The sequence below is a fragment of the Trichomycterus rosablanca genome, chromosome 16 (assembly GCF_030014385.1).
Source record: "Trichomycterus rosablanca isolate fTriRos1 chromosome 16, fTriRos1.hap1, whole genome shotgun sequence".
NCBI lineage: Eukaryota > Metazoa > Chordata > Actinopteri > Siluriformes > Trichomycteridae > Trichomycterus > Trichomycterus rosablanca.
Window position 1 is genome coordinate 22090887 of NC_086003.1, and position 20599 is coordinate 22111485.

A 20599-nucleotide genomic window follows, 5' to 3' on the forward strand; every position below is an offset into this window, starting at 1 on the left:
AGCTCAGCTTACTGATCTAAAGTCAATATGCTGACTGATCCACTAGGATCCACCAGATCATTACACTGGCTCAATACCTATAACACAACTGCATTAACAGATGTATGTAGTACACCACTAGCATAAACACAGCTTGGTAAATACCATCAACATAAATATATGTTTGTACAATCTAGAGAGAGACAGACAGACAGAGAGGGTGAGAGAGATTATTTAAGTTTTTATTATTATTTATGTTTATATATATATATATATATACATATATATATATATATATATATATATATATATACTGTAAATATATATATATATATATATATATATATATATATATATATATTATTTATTTTATTTGTTTTTAAATAAAACAACTAATCAATTAATTAAAAAATACAAATAAGTAATTATAAAAATATGTTAGTTGCAGCCCTAATAATTTTACATCTAAGAAAAACATACATAATTTGTACTGGTCACTGGTAAACATCCACCCAGGTAGGTTCAGTACCATGGACAGTGACTAGTATTCCAGCCATCTCTGCAATGCACTCACTCACTTTCTTAACCACTTATCCAATTTTCAATGGGCGCAAGGCACACAGTAACACCCTGGACGGGGCACCACTCCATCGCAGGGCAGACACGCACACACACACACACACACACACACACACACCCATTCACCTACAGGGCAATTCAGTGTCTCCAATTAACCTGATTGCATGTTTTTTGACTGTGGGAGGAAGTGCATATACAGTTTGCCTAAAATAGATTTTAGTCATTACATTTATTCTATATCGACATTAACTACTGCTTTTTTAAGTATAGGTACAAAAACTTTATTGTCAAATGATTATATTTTACACAATTTTGCATTGATGTTCATTGCATGTATCTCACTCCGGTGTTGAGCTGAAGATTTAAGGTTATTCTCTGCTAGAAATGTAAGCAACTAGCAGAAAATCTTCTTTCCAGTGCCAATTAATTTAATGGTTATGAGTCATCCAAACCACACAAAACACAAAATATTCTTAAAAATAGTATTGGCAGTCACCAACCTTGGGGTCAGGACCTCATGTGGAGTCAACCTAGATGGACACGGGGTTTTTTTGTTGTTGCAAACAATTCATATGGACTTCTGGGCAAATCATTTTAATCTAAATACTTTAAAGTGTACCGTTATCACATTGGCTTTGGCTATTTATTCAATAAGGTACCCCACTCATGGTCATACAATCACTGCCAACATTCTGTAAATATGAACTTATTTAGAGAAATGGCATCACTGTGTAAAAAAAAAAAAAAAAAAAAAAAAGCCCTTAAAGTGGGGATCACTGGCCAAAAAGGTTTTAAACCGCTGGAATAGCATTTTGATAATGCAATTTCTAGTATGTATTATGTGATTTAGGGCACAGCACATTTGCAGTTTGCTGATATTAATAACTGCTGCTGTTAGCCTCATCTTCAAATATTGAGAAGTTTTTACAGTTTACAAATCAGTTTACAAATCATAGGGTAAAATAGCAAACACTCTCTGTCTAGTTGGTGTGTGTGCATGTGTGTGTTAGATTAAAACTCACAAACAAAAGGGGGCACCGTAACGATTAGAGGATCATGCTGTTTTCTGCACTGTGTGCATCGACCAGGTGGAACCTGACTTAGACTGATGGCATGTAATAACTGCACTGTGGTTAGAGGAGAACCCACTGACTGGTCCCGGAGGCTTCTATCACAATAAGCTAAACATTGGTTTATTAATGTAACTTTTCAAGTGAGCAGCTAAGACATTTACTAAATAAATACAGAATTTTGTTTTCAGGATACAGAATTTTAAATAAGTATAAATACATGATATGTAGAAAGCAAGTGTCCAGCAACCTATATTAGTGACACAAATGCAGCTAGCACTTAGCAAACAAATGTAATAATAACAACAAAGCTACACTAAGTAAGTACAATGAATGATAACACAGAAACTACAAAGATACACCCACACAGACACAGCAACAGCAAAACTAGAAACCAGTAAAAGCAGGACCTGCGGTCTGCAAAAGCAACTATTCGCATTTATTAGATGTTTTATATCCAAAGAGACTTACAATTTTGACCATATACAATCCAAGCAACTGAGGGTTAAGGGCCTTGCTCACGTGCCGAACTGAGGCAACCTGGTAGTGGTGGGACTTGAACCGGAGACCTTCCGATTACTAGTCCAGTTCTTTAACCACTGAGCTATGACAGTCAATATAATTAAAAAATAACCCCCTAGGTATATTTTCAAGTTGTCTGATTTTTATAAAAATATTATGTAATTACACCGATCAACCATAACATTAAAACCACCTCCTTGTTTCTACACACACTGTCCATTTTATCAGCTCCACTTACCATACAGAAGCACTTTGTAGTTCTACAATTACTGACTGTAGTCCATCTGTTTCTCTGCATACTTTTTTAGCCAGCTTTAACCCTGTTCCTTAATGGTCAGGACCCCCACAGGACCACTACAGAGCAGGTATTATTTGGGTGGTGGATGATTCTCAGCACTGCAGTGACACTGACATGGTGGTGGTGTGTTAGTGTGTGTTGTGCTGGTATGAGTGGATCAGACACAGCAATGCTGATGGAGTTTTTAAACACCTCACTGTCACTGCTGGACTGAGAATAGTCCACTAACCAAAAATATCCAGCCAACAGCACCCTGTGGGCAGCGTCCTGTGACCGCTGATGAAGGTCTAGAAGATGACCAACTCAAACAGCAGCAAAAGATGAGCGATCGTCTCTGACTTTACATCTACAAGGTGAACCAACTACGTAGGAGTGGACAGTGTAGAGTGGACAGTGAGTGGACACAGTATTTCAAAACTCCAGCAGCACTGCTGTCTGATCCACACATACCAGCACAACACACACTAACACACCACCACCATGTCATTGTCACTGCAGTGCTGAGAATGATCCACCACCCAAATAATACCAACTCCTGTGGTGGTCCTGGCCATTGAAGAACAGCATGAAAGGGGGCTCAGATGGACTACAGTCAGTAATTGCAGAACTACAAAGTGCTTCCATATGGTAAGTGGAGCTGATAAAATGGACAGTGAGTGTAGAAACAAGGAGGTGGTTTTAATCTTACGGCTGATCAGTGTATAATAGAATTATGTAAACACATAAGACTAGAAATATTACAGTAGTGCTGTAATGTCAGTTCAGGAAGCCTCTACTGATGCCCATCCATAATTAATGGTTTTCAGTACAACAAATTCAGAGCGAGGTCACATAATTCAAGCTACAATCAGTGCTGGCTGTAGCTTATTTTTCCTACTCTAAGCAAAATTTTCTTCCCCCATCATGTATCATATACAGTACAATTATTAAATTATGTCAGTGATTAACGATTAACCGATAGCCGACAAAGAACCCATTGTTCCATCAATGCTGTCGGGTAAAAACCCATTTAAATTAGTTTCCAACTGCTGATACTTTATTGTAACTGGGAGTGCAGCTACAGTCTGTACAGAGTAAGAATGACAGGTTTGAAACACAGAAATTATTAGAATTATTTCTAAATTGCTAAATTCCTTCTTCATGTTCATTGTTACCAGACTTCTAAAACCCTTCTTATTATGCTCCCTGTCATGCTCACTGTCTCAATCATCTTTGTATTTATCTGTAATTTGGCACCTGTGCTGCTACAAAATATTGCAAACCTTATTTAAATGATCACAACAGTTTAAACATGCTGGGACAGATGGGACATGCCACTGACTCATGTTATGAGTGCAACTATAGCAGCTTTACAGAGCGGCTGCTTCAGAGAGGTTTAGAAAGTATTAGTATTAGAAAAACTACATCTAATCACTAGTACAACTTATCACTACTGTGTATGATTTAACAGGTTTTGTTTTTTTCTAAAATATTAATATTTCATGACGTCATTACCAACATGAAAAGGCCAATGGTGGCTAAAATAGCACAGAAAAAGGAAACAACTGCCGAATTTATTCAAATGTATTATTATTATTTTACCAAAAACTGTTCTTACAGTAGTGTTCAAAAAAATAGCAGTGACTTTAAAAAAGTGAATAAAGCACAAAATCATTATAATAACTTTTATTTCCATAAATGCAAACGCACTGAAAATACTACACTTTCAATTCTAAATCAAAACATTAACTAAATGTAGCCAGTTTGTGTTCATCCTTTACAGAAAGTTAAGAAAAATGAATATTAGGCTGTTCAAAAAAATAGCAGTGCCAGCATTTTTCTTTAAAAACTCAAAAAATTTATCTATAACATGAAAAAATGTTTGAGGTTTCACTTTACTTTAAATTACTGAACTAATATTCAGTGGCATAACAATTGTTTCCGAGATCTGTGTTGCATGGAGTCAACCAACTTCTGGCACCTCTGAACAGGTATTCCAGTCCAGGATGATTAGACAACATTCCACAGTTCTTCTGCAATTTTGGGTTTTGCCTCAAAAAAACGTGTTTCAGACGTCAGCCCACAAGTTCTCTCTGGGATTGAAGTCAGGGGATTGGGCTGGCCACTCTATTACCTCAATCTTGTTTGTCTGTAACCAAGATGTTTTGGGTCATTGTCATGTTGAAACACCCATTTTAAGGACATTTCTTCTTCGACATAGGGCAACATGATCTCCTCAAGTATTCTGATATATTTAAACTGATCCATGATCCCTCGTATGTGATAAATAGGCGTAACACCATGGTATGAAAAACATCCCCATATCATAGTTTTGTACCACCATGCTGTACTGTCTTCACAGTGTACTGTGGCTTGAATTCAGTGCTCGAGGGTCGTCTGACATACTGTCTACGGCCACTAGACCCAAATAGAAAAATGTTGCTTTCATCAGTCCACAAATGTTGAGCCATTTCTCTTTGGACCAGTCAATGTGTTCCTTGGCAAATTTGAACCCATTCAGGAAACGTCTTTTTCTTAACAACGGGACTTTGCAGGAGTTCTTGCTGGTAAATTGGCTTCACTTAATCATCTTCTGTACTTACTGGTAACTTCAGATGTTCCTTGATCTTTCTGGTGGTGATCATTGGCTGAGCCTTTGCCATTCTGGCTATTCTCTGATCCATTCGAACAGTAGTTCCACGCTTCCTTCTGCGTCTTTCAGGTTTTGGTTGTCACTTTAAATTAAGGCATTTTAGCTGAGCAGCCAATAATTTGCTGCACTTCTCTGTATGTTTTTTTCCTCCACAATCAACTTTTTACCCAGTATTTCAGAAGGAAATGCACTATGACCAACCTGTGCAACATTTGCCACCCTCCTACCTTAAATAAGGGCCAAAATTGACACCCGTTTTTCTGCAGAATGAATGACCACCAATTGAACTCCTCACTGCTATTATTTTGAACAACCCCCTTTCAATCAATGCTTCGATTACTCAGAATGAACGGCATGCATGTCCTAATTGTTGGGTTTGTTTTGTTTTCATTACTCTACTACACTTTCAAGTCAATTTTTTGCTATGTAGAAATATCACTTCTACTAAAAACAGTGATTTATCAAGTTAATGGTGTTGGACTGTTATTTTTTTAAACACTACTGTAAGTCCATCTGCAGTGTAGTATTCAAGTTTTATCTTCTACATCTAACTCTTTTAGGTGTTTTTGATCTAAAACATCTAACCGTAGCTCTGAAACATTTTGCAGAGCAGATTATAAGGTTGATGTGAAATGTGTCTGGTGTCATTCACTTCATTTCGTTAAGCCACATCAGCCATTTATAAAACAAGACAGCTGAGTTTCACAGTGAGAATACACTACTTGAAGTAAAAGTGCACAACATTTACAATTTGAGCTAGTTTTGGATATACACTGATCAGCCATAACATTAAAACTCACTGTCCATATTATCAGCTCCACTTACCATATAGAAGCACTTTGAAGTTCTACAAATACTGCCTGTAGTCCATCAAATTTTTCATCACTGCAGTGGACCCTGGCATGGTGGTGGTGTGTTAGTGTGTGTTGTGCTGGTATGAGTGGATCAGACACAGCAGCGCTGCTGGGGTTTTTAAATACCGTGTCCACTCACTGTCCACTCTATTAGACACTCCTACCTAGTTGTTTCACCTTGTACACGTAAAGCTCATCTATTGCTGCTGTTTGAGTTGGTCATCTTCTAGACCTTCATCAGTGGTCACAGGACGCTGCCCACAGGACGCTGTTGGCTGGATAATTTTGGTTGGTGGACTATTCTCAGTCCAGCAGTGACAGTGAGGTGTTTAAAAACTCCATAAGCGCTGCTGTGTCTTATTCACTCATACCATCACAACACACAAACACACCACCACCATGTCAGTATCACTGCAGTGCTGAGAATGACCCACCACCCAAATAATACCGACTCTGTAGTGGTCCTGAGAGAGTCCTGACCATTGAAGAACAAGGTGAAAGGGGGCTAACAAAGTATGCAGAGAAACATATGGACTACAGTCAGTAATTGTAGAACTACAAAGTGCTCCTATATGGTAAGTGAAGCTGATAAAATGGACAGTGAGTGTAGAAACAAAAAAGGTGGTTTTAATGTTGTGGCTAACTGGTGTATGAGCTATGCTGTGTTTGTTTCTTGATCTTACAAGAGTTAATAGATATTGCATGTGACTAAAGTCACATAACTTGCTTCCTTAATCTTAATCTCACAGGGCATGACACAAACAGGCCTATCTGACTTAAGAAATTATTTGCAGGCCATTTTAATTCATTTGAAAATATAACTTAAATATTACTTTAATTGTTTCTTTTATTCTCTTCTCTTTTTAGCTGATAGCACTTGACTCCTCCAATACATGTAAAGCTCCCGGCTGCAACTCTCCAACATCCAGTAGCACCTCCTTATGGAGTCTTAGCACATACAAAAGACCCCTCCTTCAGACATGGCCAATTGTGTCAGTTAAGTGCCCAGCACCCCCCCCTGGTCAAAAAACCCTGGTCAATAACAACTACTTTCTTAATTAATAAATCCTATCGATGACTAAAATAATGATAAGTTACAGCCCTACAGCCACTGCTAAGCTTTGATAATAAAGTGTTTTACTGTAATTACTCTTCATGTAATACATTACTTATTATTTTTTTTTTTATAATTTAATTCATTCCTTTCACTGCCCAAATTTATAAAACTGTGCAAGTATAGTGAGGTGACCTAACAAGTCACAACCTGTATATACATTGCAGGTGCATCAATTACAAAAACCATTATATCTCAGGTCTCCTTCAGATATATCCAATAATATGTAGACGCCCTGCCGCCCAATAGCACAGCTGAGATTCAAACCCTTAATATAGCTCTGCACATTCACTCCTGTGGTGTAGCATAAATATTCAACATTCATAAGGGATGCATTCATCTAATACTTATTAGTGCATGACAAACCCAATACCTACAGAGACATCAACAATGCTTTTTGGCTAAAGCACTAGTATGTAGTTAAGCATAAACACATAAAGAACTTCGGTCAGAATATCTGTAACAGAATGTTGGTCTATGTTATCATCTGAATGTGTTTTATATGCAGCAGGTGGGCTGTTTCTATAGTTGGAGAATGGAAGCGTTTCCATGAGAACTGTGCCTACTAAGTGCTTGTAGCCACTTTGGAAATGGTACAAGCTACTGCAATACATAGTACTATATACTTAAACAGGTCGATCTGGTAAAGAAATAACTTGGTACAATCAGATGTAATGTAATAAATGACAAAAGATCTACGACTCAAAAAATGGCAGTGGGTGTTTTTCCGTTAGTGATGGTGTTTTCTGTGATGCAAGGTTCATGTTACTAAATTATTGTTTCAAACAGTGAGTCAGTCAGGGAATATAAGCTTGAACTGAACAGTCAAGGTTTCAAATGCAGCTAAGACCCTCCTGCAGCACCTGAGACCACTGTGTTAGTGGCTGTCATTTTACCAATTTCAGTTTAAAGTGGAACTATAGGGTACAAACACCAGGTATGACTCTAGACATCAAAACAAAATGAGTACAGTTTTAGCATTAGAACAGTGTTCAGTTGCATTGAACTCTGAGGATCTACATACAAGACACCTACAGAAAGAAGATGCTCTGGATACACACCGTTTGCAAAAGCTATTCAGCCTACTGTTTATTTATTTTTTAGGATTTTAACATCAGCCTTTACACACTTCGATACATTCATGACAGAAACAGTCCTTACTGGTTACACAAGCTCGTAAGACTAAACTAATAATTATAAAACGGATAGTTCCGGTCCTAAAATCTGATTGGCTGAGCCGTGTTCGAAGCCGTTGTAAAATCCCCGAGAAACGCACACCTATGACCACCTCACATCATTCCATATTAATACGCCACTGAAAAGAAAAAGTGAATGTCATGTTCGCCCTCATGTTGCCTAGCAACACTGTTAACGGACTACCTGATTTCGCGGAAGAATGCTTTTTGTAAGTGTTTTTGTAAATAAAAACATTTATAAATTGAACATTGTTGTATTTTATTATATGTTATGTTGACCGGCGTTTAATAAAAGCAATAAGCCACTCGAGACCGTGCGTTACTGCTATGATTTTATCACGGGGAAAGACGTTTTTATCACGGGGGAAAAACATCCTTCCCCGTAATAAAATCACAGTAATGCACGGCCTCTCGTGGCTTATTGCTTTTTTTTTTTTTATATCTACAGGATCTTTAGTAGCAGCAAAACTCTAATGAACTGTGGGGCGGCACGGTGGCTATAGTACTGTCGCCTCACAGCAAGAAGGTCCCGGGTTTGATCCCCAAGTGGGGCGGTTTGGGTCCTTTCTGTGTGAAGTTTGCATGTTCTCCCCGTGCCTGCGTGGGTTTCCTCCGGGAGCTCCGAATTCCTCCCACAGTCCAAAGACATGCAAGTGAGGTGAATTGGAGATACACAAATCGTCCAGGACTGTGTTTGCATTGAACTTGTGAACTGATGAATCTTGTGCAACGAGTTACTTACCTGTTCTGTTATGAATGTAACCAAAGTGTGTAAAACATGACGTTAAAATCCTAATTAATAAATAAATAAATAAACTAATAAACAGTGCCTAGTTGGAGAAGCCTACCTGCGTTTGATGCACCAGGATAGAGGGTTGTTTTTCTTCTGTCAGGAGAGCTATTGGAATAAAACAATGCACATGAATGAGAGGTAATAACATCAGTCTATGAAGCAGCACACATAACGGCATGTGAAACCAAATAAGAATAAGCACACAAGCTGCTTCATGAAAATGACATGCGTGTTCTGTTCTGCTCTCATTTAAAGCATGTTCATCGCTAGCAGTGATAGTATGATGATATTCTGATAAAAACAAGTACTTACGGTTTGAGGTTGGCAGTGGTGTGTGTGAACAGACTTCACGGTCTCGGTGTTTCCTCGCTCTCTCAGCTCTGTACGCAGAAACACATCACGGCTGCGCAGAGGCTTTTCCCGCCTTAACGATTCTTCAGAAAAACATCAACCACTGAAACGGGCATTGTCCAGTCAGGTAAAGCCCGAAACACGACGTGCAGCCTGAAACACTGAGAATCTGCTCTATTCCGAAATAGTTTAGTGTTAAATGTTAGTGTTAAGCCTCTACTTTTTGTAGTATTTCTGAGAAATAAGAATGATTCCCTCAGGACTCATGAAAGAACTTCTTTATATCTAAAGAAACAAACGAGCTGATGTGTTAAATTCCAAACAATATATTATTTATAAACTGATATGGCTCCTTGAATACGAGCTCTCCCTGTAGTACTGGATGCTGAATGGAATTTCTCTATTTCTCTGAGAGAGAGAGCGTGAGAGAGCCAGTGCGAGTGCTGAATGCTAAACAGGTGCTCTCTCTGGCACATCAGTCTCCAGCTCATGTCACAGAGAATGGCGGGAATTTAAGATGATGAAAATGGCACTTTTTACAAAACAGCATGTTGTCATTTTCTTTTCTGTTTATGGCAATGGCAGTACAATACAGTATGCATCCAAACCCTGAGCTATCTGTGCTGCACATAATGTGCTATTGTCCATTCAAAATAGGGTGTGGTGGCTGAAGGAGAGGCTGTGACTGCATTCTCCACAAGAAGCTGTGAGCGAATACTATAAACAATACCACTAGCAATAACAGTAGCATTTGTTTCGCTATGGTTGTGGGCTTTAATTTTTTTCTGTAGCCCATGTATTGTTTAAGATTGGATGTGTCCTTGCAATTCAGATCTGACACTAATGAAAGATCTTACCTCATAAGCAGGGGCGGCACGGTGGCTAAGTGGATAGCACTGTCGCCTCACAGCAAGTAGGTCCTGAATTCGATCCCCAGGTGGGGTGGTACGGGTCCTTTCTGTATGGAGTTTGCATGTTCTCCCCGTGTCTGCGTAGGTTTACTTCGGGTGCTCCGGTTTCCTCCAACAGTCCATGGCCTACTTAGGTACGCTTAGTCGTCCGGAACTTAGGTCATGGGTTCTCCCTGTGTTTGCGTGGGTTTCCTCCCACAGTCCAAAGACATGCAAGAGAGGTGAATTTGCAACACAAAATTGTCCATGACTGTGTTTGACTTTAAACTTGAATCCCATTATTGACCCACATTATACCCAAGTACATGTGCTAAATTTTGTAGTCTTTCCTAAGCATACACCAAAAAGTGTTGTATGGGTAAATGAGAAACAGTGCAAGCAGGTATTTGGCAAACAGGATCAACATTGGAGTGGGACCCAACTGCAATAGATTTTATTAAATCTGTGTCATAAAAAGTGAAAAAAAAATGTTTGGCTTCTTCACAACCTCCCTGCCAGATATAATCTAGACACAACCCTTCATCTTTTTGGCTCTTAAATGCAAAATGACAGGCTAATGTGCTAAAAGGCATCTCTTGGTACTATTTTAGCAATAAATTATATATCCTGCTGAAAAGGGTGTAATGATGGAAAATAAAATGAGACACCTCGTAACAGCTAGCTTGGAACTGTGTTTTTCTTTTTAATTTAAATCTGACTGGTGGATCCTGTGCCAACTATAAGATTCAAGTTAGTGAGTACTATGATGAGTTACTTTTGGCCTCTTGAAAAGTCAACCATGAGGTTTGTTTTAGTAAGTAAAACTGATAAGTATTGTTTTAACCAGCGTTTTGTTTTTTTTAAACAACCACAGGGAGTGATTTACGTTCCACAGATATAGATGGATCTCTCAACACAACCAGGTAGAATGAAGTTCACACTGCACTTCAACCCCAGGTAAGCAATCCAAGGTACAGTTCAACATCTAATGTAAAGACTTTCAATGGTGGCATGACAGTGTACCATATGTATTGGTACTCTGCCAAAAGTTTGGATACTACTCCTTTAAGGGCTGGATCTATTCTATTATTTTGATTATTTTGTATTGTACAGACTACAGATTATTTCACGTAAGCATTTCTTGTATGATATTAAAAGTGTTTGATGATTTTGCTTAAAAGATTGCCATCATTAGTGTGTTAGGTTGAGGTAAAAGTTGCTTGAAATAAAGTAAACACGTTTAACATGTTCATTTGGCGCCACCTACTGATCTGATACAAACATTTACATTTTTACATTTTCAGCATTTAGCAGACGCTTTTATCCAAAGCGACTTACAGTATATACAGTCTAAGCAATTCAGTGTTAAGGGCCTTGCTCAAGGGCCCAACAGTGACAACCTGGCAGTGGTGGGGTTTGAACCAGCAACCTTCTGCTTACTAGTCCAGTGCCTTAACCGCTAGGATACAAACAAACTTTTAATTTTAGAAGAGTTGTTGTCACCTAAATTTCACTTACTTGTTAATTTATCTCCTTTACTGCTTTATTCTGGTCTATTCCACAAAACCCTCGACAGAGTCCCAGGCCAAGGCAGGTGCTTCACAGTGCAAAAAGTAAATTACATAAAAAGGTAAAAGCTATCCAGTACTTAAATCACTTTGAACATTTTATTTTCACTGATGTGAGGTCATGGATGAAAGAGAACTGAATAGCGACAAGTCAGAGGCCATATTGATTGCCTCTCCAGCTACTGTTAAGAAGCTGAGTACCATCACTGTTTCTGTTCCGGATTTCACAGTTTCTTCAACTAGCCAGATTAGAAATCTGGGAGTGATCTTTGACTCCACTCTGTCTTTTGAGCCCCATATTAAAAATACTTGTAAGGTAGCCTTTTTCCATTTAAAGAACATTGCCAGGATCCGTCCCTTTCGCTCATACAGTGTATCACAAAAGTGAGTACACCCCTCACATTTCTGCAAATATTTCATTATATCTTTTCATGGGACAACACTATAGACATGAAACTTGGATATAACTTAGAGTAGTCAGTGTACAACTTGTATAGCAGTGTAGATTTACTGTCTTCTGAAAATAACTCAACACACAGCCATTAATGTCTAAATAGCTGGCAACATAAGTGAGTACACCCCACAGTGAACATGTCCAAATTGTGCCCAAATGTGTCGTTGTCCCTCCCTGGTGTCATGTGTCAAGGTTCCAGGTGTAAATGGGGAGCAGGGCTGTTAAATTTGGTGTTTTGGGTACAATTCTCTCATACTGGCCACTGGATATTCAACATGGCACCTCATGGCAAAGAACTCTCTGAGGATGTGAGAAATAGAATTGTTGCTCTCCACAAAGATGGCCTGGGCTATAAGAAGATTGCTAACACCCTGAAACTGATCTACAGCATGGTGGCCAAGGTCATACAGCGGTTTTCCAGGACAGGTTCCACTCGGAACAGGCTTCGCCAGGGTCGACCAAAGAAGTTGAGTCCACGTGTTCGGCGTCATATCCAGAGGTTGGCTTTAAAAAATAGACACATGAGTGCTGCCAGCATTGCTGCAGAGGTTGAAGACGTGGGAGGTCAGCCTGTCAGTGCTCAGACCATACGCCGCACACTGCATCAACTCGGTCTGCATGGTCGTCATCCCAGAAGGAAGCTGACGCACAAGAAAGCCCGCAAACAGTTTGCCGAAGACAAGCAGTCCAAGAACATGGATTACTGGAATGCCCTGTGGTCTGACGAGACCAAGATAAACTTGTTTGGCTCAGATGGCGCCCTGGTGAGAAGTACCAAGACAACTGTATCTTGCCTACAGTCAAGTATGGTGGTGGTAGCATCATGGTCTTGGGCTGCATGAGTGTTGCTGGCACCGGGGAGCTGCAGTTCATTGAGGGAAACATGAATTCCAACATGTACTGTGACATTCTGAAACAGAGCATGATCCCCTCCCTTCAAAAACTGTTTTCCAACAGGATAACGACCCCAAACACAACCTCCAAGATGACAACTGCCTTGCTGAGGAAGCTGAAGGTAAAGGTGATGGACTAAACCCAATTGAGCACCTGTGGCGCATCCTCAAGTGGAAGGTGGAGGAGTTCAAGGTGTCTAACATCCACCAGCTCCGTGATGTCATCATGGAGGAGTGGAAGAGGATTCCAGTAGCAACCTGTGCAGCTCTGGTGAATTCCATGCCCAGGAGGGTTAAGGCAGTGCTGGATAATAATGGTGGTCACACAAAATATTGACACTTTGGGCACAATTTGGACATGTTCACTGTGGGGTGTACTCACTTATGTTGCCAGCTATTTAGACATTAATGGCTGTGTGTTGAGTTATTTTCAGAAGACAGTAAATCTACACTGCTATACAAGTTGTACACTGACTACTCTAAGTTATATCCAAGTTTTATTTCTATAGTGTTGTCCCATGAAAAGATATAATAAAATATTTGCAGAAATGTGAGGGGTGTACTCACTTTTGTGATACACTGTATGCTGGTGCTGAGACTATTTTCCATGCATTTGTAACATCTAGAATTGACTACTGCAATGCTGTACTTTATGGAACCCCAGCTTGAGTTTTGAACAAGCTGCAAGGATTCTAACCCATACTAGATCCTGGGAGCACATCACCCCAACTCTGAAACATCTACACTGACTTCCAGTACAGTATCGAATACAATATAAACTGCTGGTGCTGGTTTTTAGATCTTTACACGGCCTCACAGCTTCATATCTTTGAAGTCTACTTACACCATATTCTCCAGCTCAGTCTCTTCGCTCTTCCACCTTGCATCTGGTCAAAGTGTCTTCCTCTTGAGTTACATGCTTGTTCATCTGCAACTGTGTTCAAAACCCATCTGAAAACCCATCTTTTCCATCTGGCTTTTGGCTGACCCAGAACTGTGCCACATGTACATGTTTGTAAATGTATTCTTATGTGTATTTTTTCTTTATTTTTAATGTACATTGCCCTTGGGTGTCATGAAAGGCACTTTTCAAATAAGATTTTATTATTATTATTATGATTTTTAGAGACCATGTGCCGCTCAGGTGGCGCAGCGGTAAAATACGCTAGCACACCAGAGCTGGGACTTCAAATACATCGTATCAAATCTCAGCTCTGCCATCCGTCTGGGCTGGGCGGCTACATGAACAAAGTTTGGTTGTTCATACAGGGTGGGAGCCGGATAGGGACCTCATAACTGATGCAATTACGACCAATGGTGGCTGGTTGATGGCGTCTGCACAGAGTAGAGGAATAATGCTGATCAGAGTGTGGCTCTCCATGCACAGGGCTGATTTGCATATGAATTTGGCTGGTGCAAGTGAAAAAATGCAGTCGGCTACTGCACACGTGTTGGAGGGGGCGTGTGTCAGTTTGCTCTCCTCAATCAGGGGCGGGGGTCAGCACCAGTAGAGAGGAAGCATAACGCAATTGGGTAAAAATTGGATGTGCTAAAAAAAAGTGGGAGAAAAAGGTAGAAAATGCATTAAAAAAAAGTAATAATAATAATTTGTAAAGACCATTACAAGCATAATGTTTATCTATTGGGCTTTGACAGGTAACGTAAAACCTAGGTGGATTGTGGGTTAACCTTCATTTTGGAGGTATTTATTGGGCAAGTCTGTTGTAGACTTGGCCCGTTTTTACACAAAGGTACAGCTCAAATAATATTTTTTTAAATTATTATTACTGGATCAGATACACCAAGTACTTTAGACCTTCAGTGTTTCAGTTAAATTATTTTATTACTATTAACACATGCTCAGCTATTTGATTGTATTCTGTGTAGCAGCTCCAAGCTCCTGGGAACACTAGGAGTGGCTGCTCTACATTGTCACTGGGTTTTGTAAATGCGAGTGCGTGTTGCCCTAAAGTCACTCAGGTAAGGGTGTATTCCTGCCCTGACCGAGACCAGGATCCCTGACTAGAATGAATGAGTTGGTAAAAATGAATAAACAGATTAATTCTGTTTGTTTATTTATTTGTTTTTCTCAGCGCGCGCTCATTTGCTCAAGTTCAGTCGATAAACAAATGGTGGAACAGCTCGAGCTAGTGAGAAACGATCGCAACAGTGACGTCACTGGAAAGAGCGTCCAACAACCAGAGCCGTAGATAGAGACCGCTCTGCCAACCACAGCCTAGCAGCGAGCTCTGATTGGCTGAGCCAGAGAGACCGCTCGCATGTGACGGGCCGAGCCAGAGAGCTCTCTGGTAGCTGATTGGCTGTGAGGTGAGACGGTTACAGTAGAGGACGGAGCACAACAACAATAACGTGGAGCTGATATGAGATCATCCATGTGCTGAGCGGTTACTGCTGGATCAGTGATCAGGACGACAAGCGCCTTAACGCGGAAACACAATCACTGACTAAATGTCACGGAAAATAACAGATTTGATTTTTTATTCAGAAATGAGAGGATTTGAAAGCGGGATAAAGTCGGTAAATCTGAAACTTTGTGATTAGTCATGTCGGCTATTGTTGTCTGGGTGTGTCGTTTGTCATGAGCAATCAATATCTGCTGAGACTGAGAAAAACCCCTTTTTATTACGAAGAGGAAGGTTTTACTAAGAGAATTCACTCCAGGTTATTGACTGAGGGAGGAGAAACAATTTTCAATCGATTCTACTGGAATTCATCTCGAAGTGCAGGTGACTATTATTGCTAGCAGTTGTTCTTTATAATCGAGTTTTGTAATTACTTAAGTAAAGTTGTGTCTTCTAGTTTTTGGAAAACGAAGCAGAAATACAGTTTAAAGTGGTATTTGCTTTACTTATTGACCTGTATAAAGTAAAAGAAATTGATGATAACTGCACGATAGGTAGTGACGTCACGTACATTCAGACCACAGCTACACAATAGCTGATACAATTTAATTAAATAATAATTAATAAAAACAAAGTAAATGGTAACACCAGTATGTATTTTAGGAGTGGACAAATTGTGTGTGTATACAGCTGGATACATTCAATTTCCTTCGGGATAAATAAAGTATCTATCTATCTGTCTGTGTATATGTCTATCTGTCTGTCTGTCAGTGTATATCTATCTGTCTGTCTATCTATCTGTCTGTGTATATGTCTATCTGTCTGTCAGTGTATATCTATCTGTCTGTCTATCTGTCTATATATATATATATATATATTATATCTATCTATCTGTCTGTGTATATCTATCTGTCTATATATATATATATATATATTATATCTATGTCTGTGTGTGTATATAAATCTGTCTGTGTATATCTGTCTATATATATATATATATATATTATATAATATATATATATATATATATATATATATTATATATCTATCTATCTGTGTATATCTATCTATCTGTGTCTATCTCTGTGTATATCTGTCTATCTATCTGTCTGTGTATATCTGTCTGTCTGTCTATATATATTATCTATCTATCTATATCTATATATATATATATATATATCTCACTTTAAAATGCATTGTGGTGATATTTATTTGACAATTTTGAGTTCAAGAGAGATAAAACTAGTTTTATTGAGAAATGTCAATGTGCTGTGCACAACCCTCAGACTCAGTACTTGGTGAACCATCCTTTTGATGACCTCTAATGAGTGATTTCTAAGTGCTAACAAGATATTAAAAAAATCTCTTTTGGAATCCTCTCCCATTCTTCTAGTGCGTTTCAATAAGATTTAAACCTAGAGACTGAGAAAGCCACTCCAGGATATTTCAGGACTGGTTCCTTAACCAAGTCTTGGTTGACTTGTCAGTGTGCTTGAGATCAATAATAACCAAGGTGCAGTTTCACCACAGAAAATAACTGGGTTAATTCTGTGAATCTATGATGCCTGTCACATGGTCAAGACTGCCAGTTCCTGCAACAGAATAACATTCCCACATCATCACTGACCCACCTACATGCTTGAGTGTGGTGATAATATTCTTATAGTCATAAACCTTGCCTTTCTTGCATCAGACAAACAATAAAGTATTTCCTTTCTCAGCTTTTGTGACAGCTTCTTAGTCGTCACCATGGTTCTTGATTTGCTTGAACTGGAGCAAATTAGGCCTCATTATTGAGTTCCCAATGGAACTATTAATTATTAATCATGTTGTAACCTAACTTTAGGTCATACAGCGAGACCTACAGAGTAGGTTTTTAGATTAGCAATATTACAGAGAAGTTGAATAATTATGCCATTGGAATATTAACTTAATATCCTGCTACTGTAAAATACCATTCTCATCTCTGCAATGACACTAACGTGGCAATGACATTGAAGTATTTTCTGATTCAAATTCTGATTCTCTTGAATATTTAATGCTGCGCCTTGGACTCTTGTGAGAATGTCAGCATCTGATTAGTCTGTGTATCAGCTGAGTTTTAAGATGATGGATTGCATGTACAATCCTTGATGATCTCATAGCCATCGCTGTCTGGAAGGTCATAATTGGTTTTGCTCTCTTAGTGGAATGGTGCATTCCTGCTTTCCCTTTTAATTAAAGTGTCACTGGGCAATACTGGGTATCTGTATGCTTGTGTACAGGAGAAGGCAAGTGTGCTAATCTGTCCAGTTATTTTGAATGTGCAGAAGTTCAGAAATAGACAATGACTGGCTTGTCTTATTTTGTCTTGAGTGACTAGTTCATTTTAGGTATTATTGTTTCTTTTAATCACATGATCAACATTTATATACCTTTATTATTTAATTGCCACCAGCTTTAGCAATGGACGAGATGTCACACAGTTTACGGCAGGAGACCACTTTGGATGACAGAGACGAAACGAGATGGTCAACGACAATCAACAATAATGACCGCCCAGGTAACACACAAGACCACTTTGTCCACTGACACCATTCCATATGCTAAATAAAAGCTGCTTAAAAGCTGTTTAGTAATTCCTTGCTCACCTTGATGGCATTTCAGAGGTCGGCGGTCGAGTGCGGCTCTACTCGGAGTCGCAGGTGCACACTGTGAGCCGCTGGGAGGATAACGAGGTCCAGGATGAAGAGAGCGGAGGAGGTGCTGATGGAGCTCCATTCCGGGGTCGATCCCAGTCTGCTCCTGCTGCACTGTGGAAGGCAAAGAAGTATGGACGCCAGCTGAGGAGGATGAGTGATGAATTTGACACCTGGCTGGATAAAGGGGTGAGTTCAGGGACAAGACAGTTGGCTTTAACATTGGCTTTGTTTATATTCAAAGACTTGTCGGGTGAAATGAATCTTGACTGCATGTTAAGATTAAACTGTTAATTTACACCATAAGGGGTGTTAATTAGTTTTAACAAGTAAATGCACCAAGTCCTGTCAGACTGTTCACACGAGTGTGTGCTGAAATAACCCACACACAGAAGTTATTTACTCACCTGTATAATACCTGCTGTGAATGAAGCATGCACTGTCCTACATAATAATGCACTCAATCATAACTGGCTCTAACTACACAAAACCATGATGTCATCTCCATGTATTTATTTACTTCTTTATTTGAACGTTTTCAGGAGATGAGGAGAGTGAGCAGTCCTGGCAGAGTGGCACAGAGGCAGACTAACCGTGGGTGGTTCTCTTTCCTTTGGACTACAAAAGAAGAAGAGGGCAGAGAATAAAACTGGCACACAGCAATGAGGAGAAAGTTAAGAGAGACTGGAATTATAAGTAACAATCAGAAAGCTGGAGACTGGTCATGTTTATCACCAGTATGGCCTTTTTCAAAGTGCTAAATCAAACTAATTCTTAGTAGTAAGTAGAAAACGTTTTATAAATAAAAATAAAATAATAAGAAAGGTGCTATAAATTTACCACGGCAATAACAGGAATAAAGAATTGTTTTTAGCGTTAGTTAAATTTGACAATCTGTCAAAATTAAGGACAAAACTGGACAATCGTTCATATATTGATTCTGAATGACCCCCTAAATAAAATATTTGGGTATTATTTTTATTCTGTGCCCTTTAAATGAATATTTAATAATACATGTGATATTGTTCTATGATGTCTTTTATACATAAGTATATGTTGATCTTTACATATGTGATTTATTGGAGGTTCGTGGAACTGGTGGCAAATTGTAAATATATTTTGATTCCCAAATCACAATGAAGCAGGCTGTGAATGAAGTCGTGACTAGTGGTGGTTAATGATGATGCGGGTATTGGTCTCATTCGGTCAGGTCCGTCTCAGGGTTTTTTTGCTTTATTTGATTTAAGCTGTTGTGTACCAGTTATGCTTAACATATTTTATTAATACGTCAGCAGTAGTTCAAGTGTTTAACACTTCTGTAATTCATTTCTGTACATATTTTCTGGTAAAGAAGATCTTTGTCTTCAGACTTTTGTACAAACGGCGCTGGACTTTAACAGCTTTGGTTAAATTGCCTTGTATGCAAAAGTACAGAGTTCCTGCCAATCCTGTGGTTAAGCAAATGACTACAGATGGACAACACAAATGCTACGTGCACCAGTTAGAGCCATCAGGCATTTTTCTAATGATTTATATTTGTCTATTTCAGACAACTCTTTCTCCACATTTATACAGCTTTACATAGATTGTGCTTTTGATGAAATTGTAAAATAATTTGTTGGATTTGTATCGTTTTATTTATCATTTGTGGTCAGGAATAAATTCTTGGAAATCCATGTTTTGTTTTGTTTTGTTTTTAAAAAAAGGTAATATCCATTTCAGATATATTACATTAGATTATATTATGCTGTTTCACATAGAATTTCACATAATTGATGAAACAATGAGATCTAAGCAAGTGGATTGTTAGCATAAATACAGCACCAAGTATCAGTAGATAAATATCAGTCAGGTAGCATGTCAGTCAAGTGTTTTTGGATTGACATGTAGCCATAAACTTCAACCATAAAGTTCTAGATTAGTAATGCAACTTCTTTTGACCACTTATCTAACGGTCACTAGGTGGTTAATCATTAACAATCCTACGGTGAAACACCACACCACAGTCTTTGTCGAACAAGTCAAGACCTTTCCCAAACTGCATATAATTTTTGCTTACGTCATTGATTTTATATACACTGATCAGCCATAACATTAAAACCACTTCCTTGTTTCTACACTCACTGTCCAGGTTATCAGCTCCACTTACCATATACAGTAGAAGCACTTTGTAGTTCTACAATTACTGACTGTAGTCCATCTGTTTCTTAGCCCCCTTTCATGCTGTTCTTCAATGGTCAGGACTCTCCCAGGACCACCACAGAGTAGGTATTATTTAGGTGGTGGATCATTCTCAGCACTGCAGTGACACTGACATGGTGGTGGTGTGTTAGTGTGTGTTGTGCTGGTATGAGTGGATAAGACA

At 38.9% G+C, this 20599-nt stretch overlaps 2 protein-coding genes across 2 annotated transcripts in view; one reads left to right on the plus strand and one right to left on the minus strand.

Annotated features, from left to right (window-relative positions):
* slc8a4a (solute carrier family 8 member 4a) overlaps nucleotides 1–9495 on the minus strand; it is a 95400-nt gene extending 85905 nt beyond the window's left edge. Inside the window, exons 1-2 of the mRNA XM_063010998.1 lie at nucleotides 9350–9495; nucleotides 9093–9142 (exon numbers count right to left, since the gene is read on the minus strand). The gene's annotated coding sequence lies outside the window, so the exon portion shown is untranslated. The remainder of the gene's footprint in view (nucleotides 1–9092; nucleotides 9143–9349) is intronic.
* Nucleotides 9496–15558: 6063 nt separating this feature from the next.
* bada (BCL2 associated agonist of cell death a) lies at nucleotides 15559–19904 on the plus strand. Its single transcript, XM_063011670.1, has 4 exons — nucleotides 15559–15940; nucleotides 17994–18098; nucleotides 18203–18423; nucleotides 18777–19904. Exons 1-4 carry the CDS (start codon nucleotides 15793–15795, stop codon nucleotides 18879–18881), a joined length of 579 nt encoding a protein of 192 aa, XP_062867740.1. The 5' UTR covers nucleotides 15559–15792; the 3' UTR covers nucleotides 18882–19904.
* The last annotated feature ends 695 nt before the right edge of the window (nucleotides 19905–20599 follow it).